We start from the raw sequence: 22,346 nt of genomic DNA, 5'->3' as shown, positions 1-22,346 counted from the left end.
GTAAGGTTTCTCTCCAGTATGAATTCTCTGATGCACTATAAAATAATGCTTACTACTGAAGGCCTTCCCACATTCACTACATTCATAAGGGTTCTTTCCAGTATGAATTTTCTTATGTGGTATAAGTTCTTGCTTGCTCCTAAAGGCCTTACCACATTCATTACATTGGTAAGGTTTCTCTCCAGTATGAATTCTCTGATGCACTATAAGATAATACTTACTACAGACAGCCTTTCCACATTCACTACATTCATAATGTTTCTCTCCAGTATGAATTCTCTGATGGTCTCTAAGGTCTTTCTTACTCCTTAAGGCCCTGTCACATTCATTACATTTGTAGGGTTTCTCTCCAGTATGAATTCTCTGATGCACTATAATATAATTCTTACTACTGAAGGACTTGCCACATTCATTACATTTGTAAGGTTGCTCTCCAGCATGAATTCTCTGATGCACCATAAGATAATTCTTACTACTGAAGGCCTTCCCACATTCACTACATTCATAAGGTTTCTCTCCACTATGAATTCTCTGATGCTCTCTAAGGTCTTTCTTACTCCTTAAGGCCTTGTCACATTCATTACATTGGTAAGGTTTCTCTCCAGTATGAATTCTCTGATGCACTATAAGATAATCCTTACTACTGAAGGCCTTCCCACATTCACTACATTCACAATGTTTCTCTCCAGTATGAATGGTGTGATGCCTAGTAAGCTCTCTCTTAGTCTTGAAGGCCTTCTGACATTCACTGCATTCATAAGGTTTCTTTCCATTATGAATTTTCTTATGTGGTGTAAGTTGTTTCTTACTCCTAAAGCCCTTGCCACATTCATTACATTGGTAAGGTTTCTCTCCGGTATGAATTCTCTGATGCTTTCTAAGGTCTTTATTACTTCTTAAGGCCTTCTTATATTCATTATACTTATAAGGTTTCTCTCCAGTATGAATTCTCTGATGCATTATAAGAAAATCCTTACTATTGAAGGCCTTTCCACATTCGCTACATTTATAAGGTTTCTCTCCAGCTTGAATGGTCTGATGTATTGTAAGCTGTCTCTTAATGCTGAAAGCCTTTCCATATTCACTACATTCATAAGGTTTCTCTCCAGTATGAATTCTCTTAAAGACAGAAAGATGCTTCTTGCTCTTGAAGGCCTTCCCATGTCCATTACAATCGAGGTTTTTATCTCCAGAAAATTCTCTGCTCTCTGAAAGGAAAAATAAAGAGCTGGGCAAACCTGCCTTTTTGACTCTTTCCCAAAGTTCTTAGTTGTTCAAAGGTTTTAGAGCTATTCTCTTACCTTCCCACTTGAGAAGGCTATACTCACTAGTCTTTTACTAAGGATGAATTTGTTTTATGTGAAAGTATGATAAATTAAAGGTAACATATTTAATTGAATTGACATAAGATGAAATTACCAGGAAGGATGAATGAACGCTCATTCTCCATTGACATTTGAACATAATAAGACTATTCAGAAAAAAAAAGATGACTTTGAGAACTTGCAAATGTAGCCTTACCCTCTATGATGAAAATAGGAAGGGAAAAGACTGAACAACAACAAAAATATATAAGACATTTGGGTTTAGAGTAAGGAAGAGAAAGAGATACATGCAGTAAACAGAATAAAGTAGTATGATGGGGCAAATGTGGTAACAGCTGCTATAAACTTCCTCTAAATATCCAACATAATACCTACTCAGTAAAAAATTAATAGAAATTTGTAAGACTAAGACATACAGGTGTTTTTGACAAGAGAAATTATTAAGAATTACCTGAGGGGCGGAGTCAAGATGGCGGAGTAGAAGCATGACCTCCGAACAGCTCCAGCTACCACCTTTCCCAATCAATGTAAAAAGAGGACTCTGAACAAACTTTGGAGCTGCAGAACCCACAAAATGGCACAGAGAAGCTAACATGTTGAGGACAGCCCGACAGGCTGGCAGAAATCAGCAAGCGCCGCACTCTGGGTGCCAAGCCCAGGCCTGCATGAGCCAGAGGTTTTAGACACAGGGTGGGCCTGACCAGCTGCCAGCTGGAGGGACTACAGATCAGCAAAAGCTGTGGCCATTTCGAAAATTATCAACATATAATTGGGAGTGCGAGGCTTTTGCCTCTGGTGTGAGAAGCTGCTGAGACACTGGCACAGCCAACCAGTGCCAAGTGGCAGCTTCAGCTCCTGGCCTACAGAGCGCAGGGGGACCAAACGACCAGTCTGAGGGGTAATCGCTCTTGCTTTAACCTGCTTGGATCTGGATTGCAGTATGGGGTGGAGGTCCTGGGGTATGTGTCCAGCTTGCCAGAGTGTGTGGAGACCTCAGAGAGGGCACTCATCCAATACCTCCGGCAACTGAGAAAATCCCAGCGTTTGGGATGAAAGCTCCCCCGTCTGGAGGCAGAGTCCTACTGTGGGAAAAAGCCCAGGGGTCAAGTGACTGAGGGGCGACATGACCAGGCAAAGCAGACAGAAAAAAAGATTCCAACATTACACTCCTATTTTGGGGACAAAAAGGAGCAAAGCATGGAACAGGAGAAAGACAGTGAAGTCAGAACTCCTGCACCAAAAGCTTTAAAGGAAAATACAAGCTGGTTACAGGCCACAGAGGACCTTAAGAAGCAGATAAGAGAAGTGGAGGAAAAATTGGGAAGAGAAATGAGAACAATGCAAGAAAATTATGAAATGAGAGTCAACAGCCTGACTGGGGAAAATGACACTTTAAAAAACTGACTGACTCAAACGGCAAAGGAGGCTTAAAAAGGCAATGAGGAGAAGAATGCCTTAAAAAGTCGAATCTGCCAGATGGAAAAAGAATCTCAAAAGCTCACTGAGGAGAATCATTGCTTCAGAATTAGACTGGCGCAAATGGAAGCTAATGACTTTATGAGAAATGAAGATGCTGTTAAACAAATCCAAACAAATGAAAGAATAGAAGGCAATGTGAAATATCTCATTGGAAAAACCACTGACCTGGAAAATAGATCCAGGAGAGACAATTTAAAAAGTATTGGACTACCTGAAAGCAATGATCAAAGTAAGAACCTAGAAATCATGCTCCAGGAAGTTCTCAAAGAAAACTGACCTAATGTTTTAGAACCAGAGGGAAAAATAGAGGTTGAAAGAATCCACCCATCACCTCCTGAAAAAGTTCCCAAAAGGAAAACTCCTAGGAATATTACAGCCAGGTTCCGGAATTCCCAGATTAAGGAGAGAATATTACAAGCAGCCAGGAAGAAACAATTTGAATATTGTGGAAACAATCAGGATAACAAAGGATCTGGCAGCTTCTGTACTGAGGGACCAAAGGGCTTGGAATATGATATTAGGGAGGACAAAGGAGCTGGGATTAATACCAAGAATCACCTACCCAGCAAAACTGAGTATCATCTTTCAGGGGAAAATATGGTCATTCAGTGGAATAGAGGACTTTCAAGCAATCTTGATGAAAAAACCAGAGTTGAATAGAAAATCTGACATTCAGATACAAGAAACAAGAGAAGGTAAATGGGGAAAACAAATCATAAGGAACTTATCAAACTTGAACTACTAACATTGCTACATGAAAAAATGATAATAGTAACTGATGAAACTTTTCTCAGAATGAAAATAGTTGAGTGGAATAGAAATATATATGTCTATATGGGCATACGAATACATATGTGAATGTGTGTATATATGTTTACAGGTACATAGAGATAGAGGGCACAGGACCAATTTAACAGGAAGGGACGATACTTAAAAGGTGAAATTAAGAGGTGAGAGTGGAATATAATGAGAGGAGAGAGGGAGAGACAATGGGGTAAACTATCTCATAAAGAAGAGGCAAGGAAAAAGGGCTAAAATGGAGGGGGAAAAATAGGAAGGCGTAAGAGAATGGGTCAACCTTATTGAATTTCGTTTGGGGAGGGAATGAAATACATACTAAATAGGGTATCTCACCCTACAGGTGAGTAGGGAGGAAGGAGATGTGAGGGGGGATGATGGAAGGGAGGGCAGGCTGGGGGGGAGGGAAATTGGAAGCATGGGGGAGGGAAATTGGAAGCATCCACTTTTGAAAAGGGACAGCAGCAAAGTAGAGAATAGAACAAGTGGGAGGTGGGATAGGAGGAAGGGAAATATAGCCAGTCTTTTACAATATATCTACTACATTATTGTTTTGCATTAGCTACACATGTACAACCTGTACTGAACTGCTTATCTTCCCAGTAAGGGGGAGTGACAAGAGAGGAAGGGAATGAATCTTTAATTCAAAGTTTTAAAATCAAGTGTTTATACACACACACACACACACACACACAGAGTATTATTAATAATATTTTACAAGTCGAAAGGGGTATGGGAGAATATATGGGAGAGAACAGATGTGAGGAGGGGATATCCTGTGGGACTGCTATTTTGCAGCTGTGGGTAGGAGGAAAAAAAGGGAGAAAATTTGTAACTCAAAATATGACAGAAATGAATGATGTAAATTAGAAGTTAATAAACATTTGAAAAACGGAAAAAAAAAGAATTACTTGAAACATTACTCAAACTCTGCTAATCAAAGTAGAAAAAATGAAAACAATTTGGACATAGCAATAAAAGCCTTCTGGTTTGCAAAAATACTTTAAAATGATAATTTTTTACAATTATGCTGCTGCTGCCATGTGGCTGCTTCAGAGCACCTGGTCTGAAGATCTTAGAGGGACCAAGAAACCATTCTGACAGATATTTGCTCTTGCTTTATCCTGCTTGGATCTGGATCACTGTCTGGGGTGAAGGTCCTAGTGTGTGTGACCAGGTGCCAGAGCCTGTGGAGGTTTCAGAGAGGGCACCCAACTAATAGCTCCAGCAGATGCAAAACTCCCAGAGATTTGGGACAAAGATCTCCTATCTGGAAGCAGAGTTCTACTGTGGCAAAAGGCTCAAAAGTCAAGTAATTGAGTGGCAACATGAACAAGCAAAGGAAGCAAAGAAAGCAGCGGTCTAACTTTAGATTCCTATTTTGGAGACAAAAAGGATCAAAGCATGGAACAGGAGGAAGAAAGCAAAGTTAGAATTTCTGTACCAAAAGCTTCCAAGAAAAATATGAACTGGTTAAAGGCCATAAAGGAGCTTAGGAAGGATTTTGAAAACCAAATAAGAGAAGTGGAGGAACAATTGGGAAGAGAAATGAGAAAAATGCAAGAAAATTATGAAATGAGAGTCAACAGCCTGAGTGAGGAAAATCACACCTTAAAAAAATAGACTAACTCAAATGGCAAAAGAGGCCCAAAAACGGAATGAAGAGAAGAATGCCTTAAAAATCCCAATTTGCCAGATGAAAAAGAATCTCAAAAGCTCATGGAAGAGAATCATTCCTTCAGAATTAGATTGGAGCAAATGGGAGCTAATTACTTTATGAGAGATCAAGATACTATTAAACAGAACCAAATAAATGAAAAAATAGAAGGCAATGTGAAATATCTCATTGGGAAAACCACTCACCTGGAAAATAGATCCAGGAGAGATACTTTAAAAATTATTGGACTATCTTAAAACCATTATCAATAAAAGAACCCAGAAATCATCCTTCAAGGAATTCTCAAGGAAAATTGCGCTGATGTTTTATTACCAGAGGGCAACATCAAGGTTGCAAGAATTCACTGATCACTTCCTTAAAAAGATCCCCAAAAGAAAACTAGGAATATTATAGCCAAGTTCTAGAATTCCCAGATGAAGGAGAAAATATTACAAGTACCCAGGAAGAAACAATTTGAATATTGTGGAAACACTATCAGGATAACACAGGATCTGGCAGCTTCTACACTGAGGGATCAAAGGGCTTGGAATATGATATTCTGGAAGTTGAAGGAGCTGGGATTAAAACCAAGAACCACCTACCCAGCAAAACTGAGTATCATGTTTCAGGGGAAAATATGGTCATTCCGTGGAATAGAGGACTTTCAAGCATTCTTTTTGAAAAAAAAAAAAACAGACTTGAATAGAAAATTTGACATTCAGATACAAGAAGCAAGAGAAGCATGAGAGGGGCGGCTAGGTGGCGCAGTGAGTAAGAGCGCCAGCCCCGAAGTCGGGAGGACCCAGGATCCGTTCCGGCCTCAGATATTTAACACCCACACCCACACCCACACCCACACACACAAATGGCTGTGTAACCTTGGGCAAGTTACTTAACCACAATTGCTTTATTAAAAAAAAAAAGAGGCAAGGAAAAATGGTCACCATGGAAGGGAAGAACAGGAAGGCAAAAGGGAATTGGTAAACCTTATTCTCATTGAACTTGGCTTAGGGAGGGAATGACATACACACTATGAGTATACACACTCACCCTACAGGAAACGGGGGGAAGGGGATGAGAGGGGAGATGGTGGAAGGGAGGGCAGGCTGGGAGGGAGGAAATTTGGAAACACCCACTTTTGAAAAGGGCCAGGATCAAAGTAGAGAATAGAGCAAGTGGGAGGTGGGATAGAATGGAGGGAAGTATAGTCAGTCATTTAAAATATATCCACTATGGAAATGTTTTGCTTTAGCTACACATGTACAACCTATATTGAATTGCTTATCTTCCCAGTAAGGGTGGGTGACAAGGGAGGAAGGAAATGAATCTGGAATTCAAAGTTTTAAATCAAATGTTAAAAAAAAAATATATATATATATATATATATACACTATTATTAATATTATTTTACATGTAACTAGGAAATAAGATATACAAGCACTGAGGCGTAGAGATCCAGTGTACCCTACTGGAAAGTTGGAGGGGGAATGGGAGAAGATATGAGAGAGTGGATTGGAGGAGGGGATATCCAAAGGGATCGCTATTTTAGGGTGGTAGGTAGGGAGAAAATTTATAACTCAAAATCCCGCAGAAATGTATTATGTAAACTAGAAGTTAATAAAGCAATTGATAAAAAAAAAAAAAAGATCCTGACACTAAATCTCCTACAAACATTATAGCCAGGTTCTGGAGATCACAGATCAAGGAGAAAATATTTCAAGGAGCCAAGAAGAAATAATTTGAATATTGTGGGAGCATAATCAGGATAACACAGGATCTGGCAGCTTCTGCACTGAGGATTCACAGGCTTGTAATATGATATTCTGGAAGTCAAAGGAGCTGGAATTAAAACAAAGAATCGCCTACCCAGCAAAACTGAGTATGCTTCAGGGGAATGTATGGTCATTCAATGAAATAGAGGACTTTCAAGGATTCTTGATGAAAAAACCATAAAGAGAAAATGTGACATTCTGATACAAGAAGCAAGTATGAGAAGGTAAACGGGGAAAACAAATCATAAGGAAGTTATCAAAGTTGAACTATTTACTTTCCTACATGGAAAAACTATATTTGTAACTTATGAAACCTTTCTCCATATGAGGATAGGTGAAGGGAATATAAATGTATGTATATATGTATACATACATATATATGTCTATATAGGAGGGTATGTGGGCATATGAATACATATGTGAGTGTGTGTATATATGTGTACAGGTATACAGAGGGTACAGGATCGATTGAATAGGAATGGATAATACCTAAAAGGTAAAATTGAGAGGTGAGAGAAGAATATAATGAGAGGAGATGGGGAGAGACACAATGGGATAAATTATCTCATATAGAAGAGGCAAGGGAAAACTGTTACAATGGCGGGGAACAGGAAGGCAAAAGGGAATGGGTCAACCTTACTCTGTTTGAATTTGGCTTAGAGAGGAAATGACATAGACACTAAATAGGGTATCTCCCCCTACAGGAGAGTATGGGGAAGGGGATAAGACAAGGAATGATGAAGGTGAGGGTAGGTTTAGGGGAGGGTAGTTAGAAGCACACCCTTTTGAAAAGGGACAGGGTCAACGTGGAGAACTGAACAAGTGGGGGGCAGGATAGGATGGAGGGAAATATAGTCAGTCTTTCACAATATATCCACTATGGAAATGCTTTGTGTAGCTCCACACATACAACCTATATTGAAATGCTTATCTTCCCAGAAAGGGTGGGTAACAAGAGAGGAAGGGAAGGCATCTGGAATTCAGTTTTAAAATCAAATTTTTTTTTAAAGCAATCGGGGTTAAGTAACTTGCTCAAGGTTACACGGCCAGTTATTTCTGGGTGTGGTGCTTTGTATCTGAGCCCAGATTCGATCCCCAGGTCATCTGACACTGGAGCCGGTGCTCTTACCTGCTGAGCCACCTGGCCGCCCCAAAATCAAATATTTTTTAAAATATATTATTATTTTTTTACATGCTACTGGGAAAGAAGGTATACAGGCACTGGGGTATGGAGATTCATCTTGCCCTCCTGGAAAGTAGGAGGAGGGATGAAGGAGGATAGAGGAGTGAACAGATTGGGGGAGGGGATATACAGTGAGATAGCTGTTTTCAGGTGGTGTATAGGGGAAAGACAGGGAGAAAATTTGTAATCCAAAATCTTGTGGAAATGAAAGATGTAATCAAAAATATAAAATTTAACTTAAAAAAGGTCAAGAAAGTGGCTGCTGATTGTAGGTTATTCATTAAATGAGAAATAAGCCAATAATTTTAAGGTATTAAAATATTTGCAATCAACATAAAAGATAAATATGCTAATATTATTATATACAGAATTATGTTAAGTCAATAAATGTTAATTCTAAATTTTAAAAAACAAAAAAAGTTGCCACAGTATACATTAAGACTCCAAAGGGAGTAGCTGTTCTTACCCAAAGACACCAAGTTCCTATAGTTCTCCAGCATCACATCCCAGTATAACTTTTTCTGAGATGGGTTCAATAGTACCCACTCCTCCTGGGTGAATTCCACAGTCACATCCTTGAATGTCACCAATTCCTGAAATACCACAAACATTTCTGCTTAACCAGTTATAACTCTGTTATGAAGACTAAATGTAAAATGCTTACAGTAAGGTGAGGAAATCGAGGGCATTACGACAGCAAGTGGCACAGGGAATTGAAGTGATTGAGTCAAACACAATGACTCCATTTTGTGATGCAATTCAGGGGGTCGTTCTGTTCTTTTTCTGTACAATTATGGGTCTAGTTCAACCTCTGTCTTGTGAGAAAAACTTATTCAGTTGTAGGACTTGAGAGAAAATCTTATTGCACTGTTTGAATCTAGCCCTGTGTAGCTGGGAAATGAGACCCCCCTACCTGCTCTTTGTAGAGACCTTGAACTTAGGACCTAGGTTATGCTAACCAGAACCCCAGTCAGATCCAAAAAGAGTGATGTGTAATAAGTTTCCTCACAATTGTACATCTCAGGCAACCCATATGTCTTATCTGAAAACTGGCCCCATACTGCACAATTAGTTATTGTTTCCATGTTCCTGGGGGTACTGGGACACCTCATTTTCTGAGTTCAGGAATTGAACCTGTTGCCTTTCCCCCTCCCAACACAGAAAGTCTTTAATCTTTCTTCCAACTGGAAATCAGATTATATAATACTATGTAATTTGCTTTTAATTGATTGGTCTTCTTTGTTTTTAATGTATAAAAGTACATCTTCCCCTATATACAGGGTCCAGCCCTAAGTGGAGGAAGGGGCCTGGTTCCAGTTTGTTGTGCAAGTGCCGTGCCCAAAAGACTGAACTTTTGTTTCCTCAGTCATTTCATCTTTCACTTACCACAAGGGATTATTTCATTTATTCATTTGCATCCCAGTATAGTCTGATATATAGCAGGCACTTAAGAATTCATCTCCCAGAAAGAATTGCTAGACAGAAGTACGAATAGAATGATTTTACACACACACATATACACTTGTATCTAATGGTAGTCATCTACAGGGTGGGGTGGTAGGAGAAAAAGAAATTTACATGATAATTTTGTTACATATACAAAAGAAGGAGCTGGCGCAGAAGTTATGATGCTTCAGCTGAAATAGAAAAAGAAGGGCAGCAAACATGATCTAAGACAATGCAAAAACAAAAACAGATCTAATTAAAAGAGTTATCTCAATATAATGTCAATAGTCCAGGAAACTACATCTTGCCAAAAAGGCACCATAGACAATGAAGTCCTAAAAATACTCAAGATATGACAATTTCATATCTTGATCTCATATCAAAATACTCATGCTGTGCCATTTGGTAATGGCATAGCATGCAAAGTTGTAAAGCAAAAGTTGAATGATTCCAAAAGACTCACGATGGAAAATGCTATTCATATCCAGAGAAAGAACTATGGACTCTGAATGCAGATCAAAGCATGCTATTTTCTCTGTTTCTTTTTTTGTTCTTTCTCAAGGTTATTCCCCCTCTGGTTATACTTCTTCTTTACAACATAACTCACCTGGAAATATGTTTAATGTGACTGCACCTGTTTAGCATATGTCAGATTGTATACCATCTTGGAGAGGAGGGGAAAGAGGGGGTGAAAATTTAAAAATAAAAATGTTATAAAACTAAATATATAAATAAATGAATAAAACTTATTTAAAAAGCTAATTGAGGTACAGCAAGAAAGAGACACCAAAACTATATCAGTAATGGACCTCAATTTTCCTTTCTCAGAACTAAAAAAATCTAAGCATAAAATAAGTAAGAAAGAAGTTAAGGAGATGAGTAGATTTTTAGTAAAATTAGCTGATATATTGCTCAAAAAAACTAAATGGGAAGAGGAAGATACCTTTCTTTCCACTGTATATGGCACTTTCAAAAAAATTCATGTGTTAAGGCATAAAAATCGCATAAATACTGTGAAGCAGAAGTAATAAATGCATGCTTTACCAAACATAATACACTGACAATATCATTCAATATATGGCCTTTGAAGCATAGATTAAAAATTAATTGAAAATTAATTAACAGGGCTGTGGCACAGGAGAAAGAAACGTAGGGTGTTTCAGGAAAAGCAGCGCAGGGCACTCACCTCCCAGGGCCGGGCTGGCAGCACAGGAGCCATTCCCTCCTCCTCAAGGTCTGAAGCCAAAAAAAGGCAGAGCTGGGGAGGAAAGGAGGACCATGAGAAGGAGGGCCACCCTGGGTTCTGCTCCACTCAGAGACAGGGAAGCCCCACTTCTACCTTGGTGGGGTGGGGGCAGAAGAAAACTCATTTCTTTCCTGGGGAGGCCCAATCTCTCCTTAGAGCAGTGGAAATGGGGGTCGGGGGTGGGTAAAGGGCTCTCCACAGCATCAGGGAAAACTTCCGGGAGGAGGGGGTGCCCCGGAGGATGCCGGGAAGAGAACATGACACCACAGGGAAGGCCGGTCCACACCGGGAGTCCTTGGTCCCTAGGCACAGGGGAAAGGAGGGGCAGGTCCCGGGTCACGGGATGCGGCCTGAACTGAAAGAGGATAGAATCCGCCCCCAAACGCTGCTCCGCCTGCTCCTCCTCCAGCCCCTCCCACCCCCGGAAAGCCCCCAGACCCTAGAAGCCCTCTGGTGCTTCCTTCACCATGGGTGGACGCCCCTCCCCTTGGAGGTGAGCTCTGCAACCAGTCTCCGGGGGCGCGACTGGGCCGCACCCCCAAAGCCCGCACCTACCTGGGCCCGGACCCGCCCTCGGTGCCAGTTCAGCCCGTTATACGGACTCAGTTACACCGGAAGGTGCCACCATCAAGCAAGGAAGAAGCACGGAGGAAACGAGGCGGAAGTGTACTAAGAGAACACTAGTCACATACTCCCTCCTCTTTCCGCTTAGAAAATGCCACCGAGGTGCGCAAGTCCTTCTGGGAATCGTAGTCCAGAGCCTGAGCACCTTCTGCGCATGCCTACGTCTTGGCCCCTCCCCTGGTTGGGACTGCTGTCCCGCCTCCCTGCCTACCCTGCCCGTCCCAGCCCTGCCTACTTGGGAGCCGGACCCTTCCGTTCCTCTGCTTGTCTCGTTCGTTGTCTTTGTGGCCCATTCCAACAGTCAGTCTGAAGGGGACGCAACCTTAAAGAAACGTTTCGTGTGCGCCGCCATCTTCCCGGCGGAAGGGACGTGGTCAAGAAGGGAAGCATGGACTCAGAGGAAGGAAACCAGACCCTGGGACCTGGAGGCCTGGAGCTCCCTCTCAGGCCCCGAGGGCTTCCAGGCTGGTGGAGCAGGACCTCAGGGGACCCGGGGCAGCCGGAGAAGACGAGGGGCGCTAGCCACCTGCGGGGACCCTGGAAACAAGGGGCTGTGGCCTGGGCCGTCTTGTTGGGGAAAAGCCGAGGACATGAGAAGGGTCAGGCCTGTGTGGGGCCCTTGGGGAGGAGGAGGGGAGAAGGCTGAGCCAGGTCGTGCCCTCTTTGTGTCTGCTTCCTCTGTCTAGGAGATGGACCCAAGGGAAAACAGGAGAGAGTGAGAGCTTTCACTGCCCTCGAAAAATGCCAAGTGTTTGGTAGGTGGACTAAATAAAACGCAGAGCCAACATTTACCCGGAGCTTCCTGTGTTTCAGGCTGTTAAGTGCTCTCATCTGGTCCTGCAACTGACACTGGGAAACAGGTGCTGTTATAGCCCCTTCTATAGATGTGGAAACCAGGGTGTAGTGACTTGCCCAGGGTCACACAGCTAGCAAGTCCCTAAGCCTGGATTTCAACTCAAATCGAGCAGGAGTTACAGCAACAATGTGATAAATTTGATTCATAACAGGACTTCGTGCTGGAGTTGGTGTGATATAGAAATGCTCATATATTGCTATTGCTAAAATTAATAATTATATCAATTAACTTTTAGCTCTCTGACCATCATCTTAAAGTATACCATGCCATTATCTGCAAAAAGTGATCATTTTGTTCTTCTATCATCCCCTGTGGGTAGCCAATTTTGGGGAGACCTGCTGTCCCGCAGCAAGGCTGAGAAAGAGTGGGAACCCTGTCATCCCCAGAAAGGGCTGAGAAAGAATCACTGACTCAGAGGCTGCTAGTGTATAAAAAGAGACAGGACTCTACTAATGGTGAAAGTGAAGAGCCTACTTTATTATTCTCCATCCAGGCTTTTATGGGATGCTTCTTAATTGCCTTCCCCTACTTCTTAGACCCAGGCTGAGGGTGTAAATGCCAGGCTTATCTTGAGGACCTAATCCTGGCACTTGTATGTTTGCTGGGGGATGGTGAACCCATCCAGGCCATCAGCGGGCCTGAACACCTGAGAGGGCTTGTTCAGCCATCAGGGTCCAAGTCCCACTTGCCTGTGGTCCTCAATAATCCCCTGACTTATCCCTTTTCCCCTTATTGTCTTACAGGGCAAGATATCCAACTTAGTATTTTTGTTCTTCCTTCCTTAAGCCAAATTGAACAGGAGTAACTTTGACCCATTCCCTTTCACCATCCTGCTCTTCCCCTCCATTGTGACAGTTTTCTTTTGTCTCTTTTATATGAGATAATTTACACTATTCTACCTCTCCCTTTCTCATTCTCCCATTATATTCCTCTCTCACCTCTTAATTTGATTTTTTACATATCGTCCCTTCCTATCCAACTGATACTGTTCCCTCTGTCTATTTATACATGTACACACATATAGACACGCTCACAAAAGCATTTATACACATATACACCCTTCTATACATACATACTAGCTGTGTGACCCTGGGCAAGTCGCTTTACCCAGTTGGCTTCAGTTTCCTCATCTGTAAAGTGAGCTGAAGAAAACAAATGGTGTTATGGAGAGTCAGACAGGACAGAAATGACTGAAGAACAACAATTGTTCCTTCCATGCAGGTTCTTATTCATTCACTGTCATTCAGGGAGAGTCACCAAACATTATTGAAACACCTTCTGTGTGCCAGGCACTGTTCTGAGTGATGGAAACATAAAGAAAGGGAAAACCAACCTCTGCTCACAAGGAGCTCCATCGGTGACAGGAAACAACAGGCACCCAGCTCTGTAGAAACTATATAGATTGGCAGGACAATCTGCAGAATCTGCAGGGCAGTTCTAGGATTAAGGGAGATGGGGAAGAACTTCTGCTGAATGGAACCTGAAAGAAGCCTGGGAAGCCAGGAAATGAGGAGTAGGAAGGAGAGAGTTCCAGGAATGGGGCACAACTAGTAGAAATGCCTGGAGTCAGGAGATAGATTCTTGGTGTGTTGATGCAGAAAGAATAGAAAGGTAGGAGGCAGGATTTTGTATTGGATTCTGCAATAGGAAAACTTTATTGACTAGGGAACTGACATGCCCAGACATTAGATAGAAGATAATCAGTTGAGTAGCTGAGAGGGAGACAGACGGGGTGAAGGCCAAACTTGTGGCAGGGAGATCAGTCAGAAATCATTTACAATAATCTGAGTGTGAGGTGATGAGGGTGTGGACCAGGGTAGCAGGAAGAGAGTAGAGACCAACATAAGGAAGAAGTAACCAAAGGAGAAATGCAAAGACTTGACTGCTGGTTGAAGAACCAGGAGTCGGGAGTGAGGGGACACTCGGGTTGTAAGGCTGAGTTTGAACTCTACATTGAGCATTACCAGTATGAGTTTGTGAAAGAACTCATACTTCATGAGCCTCTCATTCTCACCTGTAAAATGAGAGGGTGGGGGTGGCTACGTGGCACAGTGAATAGAGCACCAGCCCTGGCGTCAGGAGGATATGGGTTCGGATCCGGCCTCAGACACTTAACACACACAGACACACACAAACACAAAAGCCGTGTGACCTTGGTTAAGTCATTTAACCCCAACTGCCCTCCAAAAAGCAAAAACAAAAAAAAAAAATAAGAAGGTGGGGCTTCATGACCTCTCAGGTCATTTCCAGTTCTAAATCTATGAACCTGGAACAAAAATTGCCTGAGTAACGTCAGAAGAACACAAAGTACCGAGTTAGGTAAGCACCTTAATACCCCCTTCCTTACCCCTAGTCAGTTTTTAGAAGATAGAACTTACCTTGCTGGCTTCCCTGTCACTCAAACATAGAAACCACCAAAGTTTTTCATCTAGGTAGCTCTTTGGCGCCATCTTCTGTCCTCCACATCAAACATATTTCATTTCCTTCACATAGCTGTGCAGATTTGGCTTTTATGTCTTGGGGGCTATGCCATATTCAGACTGAGTCACGTTCAGGGAAAAGCCATGAAGACACCCAGGGAGTGTGATACCAAAGATCTGTCCTGCAAAGGCTTGCATGTGCTTCATCTTCCATAGGATGTGGATTGGGGATAGAAATACTGAGTTTACAAGTCTCTAAGTATTTCAAGTGACTTTTAGCTTGAGGGTTGTTTCTTTGATCTTGGAAATTTAGCTCTAATTACAGCAGATCTGACAAATTTTCTTTTTGAAATTCTGATTTGTGGAAATAGCCCACTTCAATACCGTGTGGATCATGAAATTATGCTTTAGGGGAGCATTGTGGGCCTTGGTCTTTACAAGGTTTATGGACATGAAGTCTTTGTTCAAGCTCCTTTCTTTTGTTGGATCCCAGAGAAGACACATAGAGCTGATGTCTCACCCCAGCAATACTAGTGGCATGTCATAATTCTTCTTTGCAACATTTCATTTATCTTAGTTATGTTTTAGGAAGATTATTCTGCTAACATATGCAGGAAAAATGGAGAGAAGACATATATGGTGGACAATGGCAGCACTTCCTCCCCTCTCTCTCAGTGTCCATGACCCACTGATGCTAATGTTTAAGAGGGAAGAAAAGGGAAAATATATGTAAGATAAAATCTAACTCCACTCACATATATAAGCAGCAAGGACATCCATTAAAGATCTGGGAGCAAGATATGTGAGGATGGTGACCACATAGGGCAAAATGAACATTTGGGGAGATGGAGCATTTTTTTCCTATCTCTGAACACCTTAGGATATAGAGGTAGAAATAAGAGCCCTAAGTCAAAGGCTTAGGGCATGAATTTGTAACCGGACACAATTCAGACAATGTCACAAAAGGCAAAATAGATTACTTCAATTCTAAGAGAATAAAATACTTGCTGAAACAAAATACATAGATTTAGAATTTTAAAAAGGGAGAGAAGAGTAGTAGAAAAGAAACACTGACACTGAAATCAGAGGACCTGGGTTCAAATCCGATCTTTGATTCTCATGATAACTGTATGGTCTTCGACAAGTCACTTGTCCTCTGGGAAACTCACTTTCTTCAACTATATGTTTCTCATTTTTGACATTAATGAAACTGATTGTTTTGTATTATTTGTTCTTTTACCAACTCATATTTTAGCATTAATTTATATAAGTTGCAGTTTGGAAAAGATGCATTTACTATTTCTGCTTTTCTTTATTTATTTGTGAGATTTTTAGTTTCTAATACATGTTCAACTTTGGGGAAGGTGCTATACACAGTTAAAAAACAGGTATAATACATTCCCATTTAATATTCTCAAGAAGTCTCTCATATATAAAATTTATACAATTCTGTATATTTTCTTAATTTTTCTCGTGTTTATCTTATGTTTAGATTTATCTAGGTTTAAAAACAGTCAATTGAACTTCCCCCTCACATAGTTTTACTGTGTATTTCCTCCTGAAACCCATTTAACTTTTCCAGTAAAAGATTAAATATTATGCTACATAGTGCATATAAGTTCCTATTGATATTATGGTACCTTTTGGCAAAATGTATTTACCCTCATTATTTCTTTTGATTGGATCTATTTTTATTTTTGCTTTGTCTGAGACCATAACTGCTTACTTCCTCTGTTGTTGGGTTTTTTTTTTTCACTTCAGCTCAAGCATAATAGATTCTGCCCCAGTACCTTCTTTGAACTCTCTATATCTTTGTGTTTCAAGTGTGTCTCTGTAATGGCAAGCAAAGTGGGATTTTTTGCTGTTTTTCTGTGTGTATGTCTTATTCAGTTTCCCAGCCTCAGTCTTACATGCCTCTGTGCTGAGTCTGAACATAACCATGTGTAAGTGGGCTCCAAACAGTCAGATACATACATGTGGGCTCTAGTCTATCAGACAGGTAAATGTGGGCTCAAGCCAGTCAGATGCTGAGTAGAACTGTATACATAGAGATCAAATGCTGAGAAAGCAGACATTGAAAGGCATCATTGGAGGGATGAGCCAGTGTTGAGAAGAAGAGAAAGTGGAGAGGAGACCTCTGAGAGCTGAGACTTGCTGAAGGAACCTCTGAACTTTGATGGTAAATAGAGCTGTAGGGTAGAAATGTCCCCATGGGAAGGAAACTTCGATTGAGTTCCTTTAGAGCTGTTGAAGTGGACTGAGGTGTTACAGAGCCACTGGACTTTGGAGATGAATTTATATGAGGGTGCTAGTGAGTGGTGTGTGTCAGTATTGTTGTTGCCCTATTGAGCTTTGTTTTCCCAGAGGCAGAACCTGTGGGTAGGAATTCCCTGGGGCCTGCTGTTGGGCAGCAGCAGGGAGAGCTTTGAGTGGAGCAGTCCCTATGAGCTGAGACATGGAGCAGGAGCAGAGAGCTACCTACATGTGTATCCAGGAGAGTCAGGAGTGGTCAGCCTACAGAGAAAGAGCTATGGGACTTGGAAATCAACCTGGAGTTAAGATAAAAGAGGACTTTACTTGGACACTTGGTATTGATTAAGAAGATATTTCTTACTGTGAGCTAGGGGTTGGATGGTCTGGTACTTTCTGCTGCCCTGTAAGGATGTGTTATGCTAGGAGATACCCTAGCCTGGGGATTACCTGATTTTGGGGATGCAATGATTTGTTCTGGGTAGCATGTTGTGCTGGGGCAGACCCTAGCCTGTGACCCCCTGTAGTGCCAACACAATATTCACAGCACCTATGGCAAATATAAATATGCTGGCATTATTCTGAATCACAAAATATAGCAGACTCTTCATATACAGACAGAAGCAAAACATTAAGACACCAGAAAGCCAAATACCAACACCAGAAAGTCAAATTCATCATCTCAGCAATAATACACTGGACTCAGCAGACCTGGTCTCAGATACTAGCTGTATGACCTTGGGCAAGTCACTCAATTCCAATTGCCTTGCCTTCCCCCCTCCAAAAATAAAAAAAAGAAAAACATCTCTGTTAAAAAAAGGAAAGAAAGAAACAAGGAGACAATAACCAGAAGCAGGGTAGTTATATAGTCAGCCATCCTTCTGGAGTCCATGAACCCACCATCTTACCCTCATTCACAGCAGAATATATGAGTTAAGGGTATAACTTGGTAATCATCTTCTCCTGAATAATCAACAGGTACAATTTTAGCTTTTCCATATGTTATAATCTCTACAGCCTTTGGGACATCATCTGGCTTCCTCTACCCATCCTTTAGCTCCAAGTTTTATTCTGTTAGTTGAACCAAACCCTTCAGTTCCTCTGATTTCAGAAGGAGGCCCAATTTTCGCAGGGGTATTGTTTCACAAGGAATAATGATCACTTGAAATATTCTGTCATTTTTGCAAAACTGTATAGGTTCTTCACTAAAGTTTGGAATGTCATAATAATTTCCCCTTGATAATTAGAATATTACTCCAACCAAGACATGTATTCCTCAAGCTGCTAATCCTAATTCAGGTAATATAGCTCTTCTAATGTGCTCATAGTATCACCCTTTATGTCTAACTCATGTACCTATTTTGAACTCTTGGTGTACATTGTAATTTGTTGTTCTACACCTAGTTTCTGCCATTTTATTTTCCTGTTTTTGTCAAATAGTGAGCTCTTATCCTAGAGCCTGTGGTCTTTGGATTTATCGAAACTAGATCATTTACTACTGTGTCTTGTAGATGTAATCTATTCCACTGATCGTCCATGATATTATTAGCCTGTACCAGATAGTTTTGATAATGACTGCTTTATAATTGTGGGAATGGGAATCTGAATATCTTCCCTGCCCCTTGGCCCTTTGTTAGGCTTAAGTGACTCTGAGAACCTTCCCTGATTTGAAAAATATAATCTGCCCCCTAATAGGCTGAATGTGGTCACATGGAGCCTGTGGTGGGAGGCTTGTTTTTCAGGAATGCCCAAGCCTTGTAACTTTGTGAGTATGCAGTGGGTCAAGAGAGTTGTGACCTTCTCTGAGCCAGGAGAAGGCTATATATATTCTGATATAAGGTTTTGCTTTGGGGCTCACTTTGAGAAGAGTTGTGTGATTTGACCAGACAAGGCTCTGGGCAGCCGTTGAGCCCTCTGGCTTTGAAAACCCACATGTTGATGCTTCACTCTCTGGTAACTGACTAGTTATGGATGTAATGGTCAGACAGCTGGAAGCCTTTCTGCTGATCTGTTTCTCTGTCTGTTTGTAACTTCTGCTTGTAACTTCTTTGTATTGTCTGAAGTTCAGGGTGCTGACCTTTTCCCCCTGAACTTGGAAATGATTTACATTTGATTGATTAAAGTAAGATTGTTAACCCATTCTGAGTTGCTTTCCTTTAGAAAAGCAGATCTAGAAACCTGCGCTAGCAACCATCCTGGGTATTCTAGGGTACTTGCTGCTACAATAATATAGTTTGAGATCTGGTGTTGCTAGACCACCTTCTTTTGTATTTTTTCTTTCATTAATTCCCTTCATATTCTTGACCTTTTGTCCTTCCAGATGAAGTTTTTCCTCATTTTATTTCTAGATCTATCAAATAATTTTTGGCAGTTTAACTGGCATGGCACTGAATCAATAAATTAGTTTAGGCAGAATTGTCATTCTTATTATATTGGTTCAGCCTACTCATGAGAAATTGCTATTCCAGATCACCGAATGGGCTTTGCTCAGTGTAATGCCAAGCAAAGGCAACTTCCCAAGGTTCAAAATACCATCATAGGTGCTCTCCATTTTATCCAGTGACAAATTAAGAACAGAGAGAATCAACATATAGCATAATTCAAAATACAGCATTTACCAAGTGTAATTTAATCAAGTACTACCCCACCCCTGGATATTACATTCATTTAATCAATCACAAAGTCCCTCTTCTAAATACTACTCCACCCCTAGGCTGTACATTCATTTAGTCCATCACAAAGCCCCTCTTCTCAAATGGAGATTAGTTTCCAATCATAAGTAAAGTACATTCATTTGTTTAATCACAGAGCACAAAAAAGTCAAAAGTTCCCCACCCTTGGATCACAATTGAATCTACCCCAGAGTTACAACAAGCTTAAGCACAGCATTTAATACCCAAAGAGAGGTCTTTTCTTCATCTTGACCCCAGGCAATTTCTCAGCAATCTTTGTTCCTGGGGAGACAAAGCTTAGCAAGGGCACAAGATACATTGCCAGTGTCTTCATTAATTCATTCTCTGTCTTCAGAACAGTCCTAGGACCCTTGAAAACATTAGCAAAACCCTCTTCCAGGATTTCTGTAAACATACAACAAGAAAATCCTTCTTCAGGGCTTCTGAATCAACAGCAAGGTTCCAGAACCTCTGCAACAATGGAACTGTCCTTCACCAGTGGACAGAATTCACTCTCTGTTGGCAGAACAGTCTCAGGAGCTCTAAACCAACAGCAAGGTTCCAAGGCCTCTGCAACAACAGGAGTGTCCTTCACCAGTGGACAAATCTGGCAAAACAACATCAAAACAGACAAAGTACCAACATAACAGCCATGTATCCTCAGTCCTTGGCAGCTCTGGGTGGCAGCTCTCAAAAGTCCTGGGCAATTCAAAGTGGCCCTCAGCAATCCTCTCAGTCTCTCTCTGCCTCCAAGGTGCTGCTTCTAAAATGTTCTTCTGTCTTTTCTTTCCTTGTGTCTCTCTAAATTTACGTCACCAGCTCCTCCCAGTTCAGCCCTCTCTTTTCACGTCAACAAGTCCATCCCACAAATGGGATTCACAAGCTCTGGGTTTTAACACAATCAAACCAAAAACCAAGCCAATACAGGGGGATCTTTAAATTCCATTACTATTACACTCAGTCAAACTGAGACCTGGGAAAGACCACAGTTTAAAAAGGCTACAGATCCACTGCAACCAATGCCATCTCCAGGAGTACTGATCTCTATTTAGGCACTGCAAGATGGCTCTAGAGGAGAAAGTGAAGAAGCTAACTTTCCCTAGCCCTACCTCATTGAAATCCAAATCCACTTGCATGTCATGGCATCATCTCCCTAATGTCATGGTCCTCTTCCAGAACTAAAGACAAACAATAACAACAATGGTGCAGTCATCACTTTGATCCTCACAATAGCTTGTAAGGTAGGTGCTGTTATCCACCTTTTACATATTTTTAAAGAAACTGAAGTAGAGTTAAGTCACACTCCATGCAGGGCAACATGCAGACCAAAGAAGGAATGGCATGTACAATTACCATTAAGAGAATTTAAAACAATCAAAAAGGAGCTTCCCTGGAACGTCAGAAGTTATGCTGCCAATGCTTTTTTTTTTTAAATATTCTCCACAGAGCCCCTAAGTGGGTTCTAGATCAATCCACCTGGGAGGACACTTAACCTGCTCCAGGCCTGCCCTGTAACACCTCCTTTCTTCACAACAGCTCATGTTTCTATTGTGGGAGAGGGTGCCCACTCAACTCTCCTGAGCTCTATTAGTGTCCTTGCTTCCAATAACAGATCTTTAGGAATCATCTAATAAATGTCTGTTGTTTTACAGGTGAAGAGCTCAGATAGGTAAATTAATTTTTCTAAGGTTCTACAGAGTCTTGAGTTAGAACTCCCCTCCCAATTAGATCTTATTGTTCAAAATGATAAAAACCAGGGAGTCAAGCAGGCTCAGGAATCACTTAGAACAGGGCTCAGGGACTTCAGCTGTGGGTGAGAGACCAATGTTTTTTGTTGGTACTGGTGGTGGGATGTTTTTGCTGTTGTTGTTTATATGTTTGTTTTTAAAGAAGTGAAAAGGAGAAAGCTCCCCTGGGCAATGTCCTCTGGATTTCTCAGTACAAAAAGAAGTCTCTATGAAGCTGAATTTCAGGAAGGTGGCATAACTGTACAGAGGTCTCTAGATCTGTTAATGTCTCCAACCTTGGACTCACTGTCAAGGTTCTACCATGAAATATTTCATCCCACCCCACCATCTCCTCCCAAAGAGGTAACACATCATCTGGCTAAGCTGAAGAGTCTGAGGGTGAACTGGTTTGAAGATTCTCCTGAACAAGATCTTCTAACAGCCTCTTTTTCCCCCCCTTAATAGTATTTTATTTTTTCAGTTACATGTAAGGATAGTTTTCAACATTCAACTTGAAAAGATTTTGAGTTGCAATATTTTTTTCTTTCCTCCACCCCAAGACAATAGACAATCTGATATAGGTTATACATGTACAATCATATTAAATATGTTTCCACATTAGTCATTTTGTGAAAAAAAAAAAAAAGAATCAGAACAAAAAGGAAATACCAAAAAAAAAAGTAGTAAAAATACTGTATTTCCACCAGCATTCAGACTTCATAGTTCATTTTCTGGATGTGCACAGAATTTTCCATCATGAGTCTTTTGGAATTGTCTTAGATCATTGTATTCCTGAGAAGAGCTAAGTCTGTCAAAATTGATCATTGCAAAACATTGTTCTTACTGTGTATAATGTTTTCCTGATGCTGCTCACTTGACTCGGCATCAGTT

The 22,346-nt window shown here is 41.1% G+C and overlaps 2 protein-coding genes across 3 annotated transcripts in view; both read right to left on the bottom strand.

Annotated features, from left to right (window-relative positions):
* Positions 1–11,649, bottom strand: part of LOC138171495 (zinc finger protein 554-like) — a 25,620-nt gene extending 13,971 nt beyond the window's left edge. For both annotated transcript variants that reach the window (XM_069101018.1, XM_069101017.1), the window contains exons 1-3: positions 11,462–11,649; positions 10,847–10,918; positions 8,681–8,807 (exon numbers count right to left, since the gene is read on the bottom strand). In XM_069101018.1, the coding sequence (XP_068957119.1) occupies positions 8,681–8,807; positions 10,847–10,879 (160 nt within the window). In that variant the 5' untranslated portion in view covers positions 10,880–10,918; positions 11,462–11,649. The remainder of the gene's footprint in view (positions 1–8,680; positions 8,808–10,846; positions 10,919–11,461) is intronic.
* Positions 1–22,346, bottom strand: part of LOC138171501 (zinc finger protein 585A-like) — a 95,154-nt gene that overhangs the window by 3,535 nt on the left and 69,273 nt on the right. The window contains 1 exon segment of the mRNA XM_069101023.1: positions 1–1,056. This exon segment is cut by the window's left edge and continues 275 nt beyond it. Coding sequence (XP_068957124.1) covers positions 1–1,056 — 1,056 coding nt within the window.

Source organism: Petaurus breviceps, unplaced genomic scaffold (genome assembly GCF_028583685.1).
Source record: "Petaurus breviceps papuanus isolate PSGF00001 unplaced genomic scaffold, PetGlider_PUasm1.0 446, whole genome shotgun sequence".
Lineage (NCBI taxonomy): Eukaryota > Metazoa > Chordata > Mammalia > Diprotodontia > Petauridae > Petaurus > Petaurus breviceps.
This window is presented reverse-complemented; position numbering and strand designations above follow the sequence as displayed.